Below are 5,190 nucleotides of genomic sequence, written 5' to 3'. Positions count from 1 at the left end.
CTCTCTCTCTCTCTCTCTCTCTCTCTCTCTCTCTTTCTCTTTCTCTTTCTCTTTCTCTTTCTCCATTAGAAATCGAGAGCAACAAGTCGCGATGCAAATGCGCGTTATCGCTGGAAAGCAAAGTGAAACACCACGTTCAACCCTCGATCCTTATAACACACGACCGATTTTCATGCGAAATCTTGTGCGACGAACCGGTTCTCTCTATACATTGTGCCTTTTTTCCCTCCCCTTCCCTCCTTACGCAGGTATCGAGCGGAGTGTTATCCGGGATACTTAATATATCGCCGGAGAAAATACAAGCCGTTGATATGGACAGCATAAACGCACCCATCCATTACTCGTTCCTCAGTGGCAATCCACCGAATTATCGGGAATTTTTCGAAATAAACCCGAACACAGGCGCCGTGAAGCAAATCAAGGCGGTCGATACCACGGTTACGAAGAGGTTCGATATTATCATCAAGGTAAGCGGATCGTCTTTATTTTATTTATTTATTTATTTATTTATTTATTTTTTCCTGTCTTTCGTCGCAACTTTTTCAAAGAAGCTTGGCAATTTTCTCGAGTTATTATATCTATTATCTACAATGTTCCGTGCTATGTAAAATTATGAAAATTATTTCTCCGCGCTGGAAAACGATTAATCCAATTTTCTTTTATAAAGAAAAAAACCTGTGCGACGTCGATCAAAAGTCAACACGTGTTTGCAAACGCGTGCGAGTATCGAAAAGAACGACGGGAAGAGAGAAGCTCTTTCTGTGTTCTTTTTTTATGTAAGAAATTAATTCATTCCTTTATTTGGTGGGGGGAAAAAAAGGCTGTCGAAGTGTCAGAAGCGAAACGATCGGCCACAGCGAAATTGACGATTACAGTGAAGCCCGTGGACAGCAACCCTCCTATTATAACGGCTTCGAGCATAGAGGGGTTCGTGGACGAGAATGCTCCGATTGGGACGAAGGTTATCGACAAGAATGGCGATCCTATAGTGCTCACCGTTTCGGACGCCGATCTGGTAAGCTCGATCTCGTTCCATTTTAATGTATTCGTTTTTTGGAATCCGTTTGTTCGAAAACAAAACGCGTGTATTTTTTTTTTTTTTTCCTCGAAACGAATCACTATCAAGTTGTATAAATATATTGTGTTTGTATATGTATATTTTTCGTAATTTCTCGAACGATGAAAAACGATCGCTCAAGGATATTATCGATCGATTGATTGTTTAATAAAGGATGAGATGATTGGATAATGAAAATATTGTGAGAATATATATATAGCGTGTCAATTTATTAAAGAAAAAGAAAATTTCAAAAGTAAATTTGTCTTTGATGGAACGTCTCGCGCGAAGGTTTTTGGAGCAATTAAACGAGGATGGAGACGGAGCTGTCTTGAATTGAAACGTGTTTCGCGTCACTCTCTATTTACGCCTCATTGGACATTTGTCTCTACGAAGTATCTTACTTCGACATCCATTCGTGTTGATAATTAGAGTTCATTACTATCCTAGTGTACATCCTAGTTCGACTTGATACGATTTAATACAACATAAAGAAAAATCTTACTCGTTGCTTACGTAAATTTTATACGATTTAACGTCATCTCAATCCGTAAACACGAGAAAAAATTTCTCTTTTCTTCGAAACGTATATACAGGGTGTTCATAAAAATGTGAGACACTTTTATTAGGAGAGAATTGATTTTTTGACTCTTTTTCACATCGAAACGATGAAATAAAAATTCTTACGTCCGATAAGGCTTAATTAACGAGTAACAAAAAATTAAATTAAAATAATTAAAATTTTTGTTTCTCTTAAAGATATAAAAAAATACGTATCACTGAAAATTCATTTCAAGTAATCAATTGCATGTAAAGAAATATATCGGTGTATTCTTAATTTCTCTTTTCTTCGCGTCGAAACATATACAGGGTGTTCATAAAAATGTGAAACACTTTTATAGGAGAGGATTGATTTTTTGACTCTTTTTCACATCGAAACGATGAAATAAAAATTCTTACGTCCGATAAGGCTTAATTAACGAGTAACAAAAAATTAAATTGCATTATATCTTTAATTAAAATTTTTGTTTCTCTTAAAGATATAAAAAAATGTTGCATAGTTACATTATCACTGAAAATTCATTTCAAGTAATCAATTATACGTAAAGAAATATATCGGTGTATTCTTAATTTCTCTTTTCTTAGCGTCGAAACGTATATTCAGCGTTGAATTATATACAGGGTGTTCATAAAAATGTAGGATACTTTTATAAAAGAGAATTGATTTTTTGACTTTCTTTCGCATGGAAAACAAAAAATTAAATTGCATAATTAAAATTTTTGTTTCTCTTAAAGATATAAAAAAAAATGTTGCATAGTTACATTACCACTGAAAATACATTTCAAGTAATCAATTGTATATAAAGAAATATATGTATTGTATATGATACCTGCCAGCAGAAGGGGGATTCTCGCTTGCAATTCTCGTTAATTAAAAAATCCTTATCGGATCGTACGTTTTGTTGCCTGGAATCACATTTTTATGAACACCCTGTATACGAAGAAAAAAACAAACAAACAAGGAAAACTCGGTGAAAGGGAGGAGAATAAAAATGAATATTTACAACGTTCCTTTCGAAATCGCTCGCCAATCACTCCGCCAATCGATTCAATAACATTGATTGCGCAATACAATTCGAGCCTCTCCCAATTATCACATATCATTGAGAATAATTGGCCGGTAGAGACGACGAAGATTCGTCGAGAATTCGAGAAATAAAATTTCGAAATTGTGTTCCGTGAGAATTTCGAAATATTCGTGGATTAATTTCGACCCAAAATCCGTCCACTGTCGCGAAAATTCTCTCTCTCTCAGTGCATTCCACTCGCGGTCGAAGGTTGGAGTCTTTGGTGAAGTTGTCGCAACTTCGTCGCGCCACTTGATTATTCGTCGAGATAAAGACGAATAAGTGATTAAATTCCTTAAACATTCCACGTTTGAATACTTCGAATATTTCGTATTAAATGACGATCCATTTTGTAAAAATATGAGCGGCTTCTCTCTCGTTCGATTTATTCAATTTATCACGCGATAAAGAAAAGAAGAAAATATATATATATGTATTTTATTATTGGTTAATGCAAAATATACCTTTTTTATTAGGGGCCCGACGATCCGAAGCCAGCTTACTCCTTCGAGTTGACCACGAATTTTTTCGCGATCGATCCATCAGGGATGCTGGTCGTGAACGAGGAGAATTTGGACCGCGATCCGCCGAGCCCCGGCCGCTTCCGGTTTCAAGTGGTCGCCAGAGAAAAAACGGGTGTCGCCGCTTCTGCGCCATTGTCCTTCGTTGTGATATTGAACGACGTTAACGACAATGCACCCATGCTACCCATGATACCACCTATCACCGTCCAAGCTGGGGAAACGAAGAAAGTCGTGACGAAGGTATCGTTTCACGAATCTTTTATTTTTAATTAATCTCTTCTCTCTATCATACTTTGTTCCTCTAAAAAAAAAAACAAAAAATGAAAGAAATTCGAAAAGAAAGAGTTTTATATTATATTATATTATACTTCTTTCCTCTAAAAAAAAAAAAAGAAAAATGAAAGAAATTCGAAATTCGAAAAGAAAGAGGAATCGAGGAAGGGGAAAAGGAGTAAGTTTTGGTTTCGAAAACGAATGAAATGGAAATTTGACGCGAGTATATCGATTCAGATCGAGAATTAATCCCTTCTCTCTATTATACTTTGTTCCTCTAAAAAAAAAAAAAAAATAAGAGAAATTCGAAATTCGAAAAGAAAGAGGAATCGAGGAAGGGGAAACGGAATAAGTTTTGGTTTCGAAAACGAATGAAATGGAAATTTGACGCGAGTATATTGATTCAGATCGAGAATTAATCACTTCTCTCTATTATACTTTGTTCCTCTAAAAAAAAAAAAAAAATAAGAGAAATTCGAAATTCGAAAAGAAAGAGGAATCGAGGAAGGGGAAACGGAATAAGTTTTGGTTTCGAAAACGAATGAAGTGGAAATTTGACGCGAGTATATCGATTCAGATCGAGAATTAATCTCTTCTCTCTGTTATACTTTGTTTCTCTAAAAAAAAAAAAAATGAAAGAAATTCGAAAAGAAAGAGGAATCGAGGAAGGGGAACGGAATAAGTTTTGGTTTCGAAAACGAATGAAATGGAAATTTGACGCGAATATATCGATTCAGGTCGAGAATTAATCACTTCTCTCTATTATACTTTATTCCTCTAAAAAAAAAAAAATAAAAGAAATTCGAAATTCGAAAAGAAAGAGGAATCGAGGAAGGGGAAACGGAATAAGTTTTGGTTTCGAAAACGAATGCAATGGAAATTTGACGCGAGTATATCGATTCAGGTCGAGAATTAATCTCTTCTCTCTGTTATACTTTATTCCTCTAAAAAAAAAAAAATAAAAGAAATTCGAAATTCGAAAAGAAAGAGGAATCGAGGAAGGGGAAACGGAATAAGTTTTGGTTTCGAAAACGAATGAAATGGAAATTTGACGCGAGTATATCGATTCAGGTCGAGGCTACGGACAACGACGAGGGGGAGAACGCGGAGATAACGTACAGCATTTACCACGTGTCGAACAACGGGCTGCATAAATTCAAAATCGAGCCGAGGACGGGCGTGATAGAATCCGTGAGGAAGCTGAACGCCGGCGAGCAGTTCAGCATCACGGTCCAGGCGACCGACAAGGGTGGAAAATATTCGCAGACGATCGTCGAGGTGAACGTGATCCCCGGGCCCAACACGAGGAGCCCCGTTTTCCAGCAATCGGTGTACGAGGTGCAAGTGAGCGAGGGAGCCTCGATCAATTCCACGGTCGCGACCATCACTGTAAGTGCAATTCCGCGCTTTTATTATCGCCTTCGTTGTAACATAAAATAATAGGATAATTTTCCTGTTGAAAATGATTATCTTTGAATATGATTTAATTTTAAAAAATCGTGAAATTTTTACAAGGCATGTATAAGAAAAAAGGTAATTAAATATTTTGCTTGAAAAGAGATCTGTCCTTCTTGCAACGATTGCAATTAGAAACAGGAAAAAAGAAAAAATATAGTATATTTCTAATAAATGATTCGATGCTTTTAATAGTCATCTTCGTTGCCTCTGTGCAAACTTTGTCAAACCAAGAATTTTGAAATTGAAAATA

At 36.1% G+C, this 5,190-nt stretch overlaps 2 protein-coding genes across 5 annotated transcripts in view; one reads left to right on the top strand and one right to left on the bottom strand.

Annotated features, from left to right (window-relative positions):
* LOC102676856 (cadherin-99C) overlaps positions 1-5,190 on the top strand; it is a 132,785-nt gene that overhangs the window by 96,639 nt on the left and 30,956 nt on the right. For all 4 annotated transcript variants that reach the window (XM_031508807.1, XM_031508809.1, XM_031508810.1 and 1 more), the window contains 4 exons: positions 249-467; positions 821-1,015; positions 3,162-3,449; positions 4,554-4,871. In XM_031508807.1, the coding sequence (XP_031364667.1) occupies positions 249-467; positions 821-1,015; positions 3,162-3,449; positions 4,554-4,871 (1,020 nt within the window). The remainder of the gene's footprint in view (positions 1-248; positions 468-820; positions 1,016-3,161; positions 3,450-4,553; positions 4,872-5,190) is intronic.
* The window catches only part of LOC102672530 (uncharacterized protein C15orf61 homolog), a 91,111-nt gene that overhangs the window by 75,121 nt on the left and 10,800 nt on the right, over positions 1-5,190 (bottom strand). The window lies entirely within an intron of this gene.

The sequence above is a fragment of the Apis dorsata genome, unplaced genomic scaffold, assembly GCF_000469605.1.
Source record: "Apis dorsata unplaced genomic scaffold, Apis dorsata 1.3 scaffold_102, whole genome shotgun sequence".
NCBI classification, from domain to species: Eukaryota; Metazoa; Arthropoda; class Insecta; order Hymenoptera; family Apidae; genus Apis; species Apis dorsata.
The sequence above is the reverse complement of the archived record's forward strand: the minus strand, read 5'-3'. Positions and strand labels throughout refer to the sequence as shown.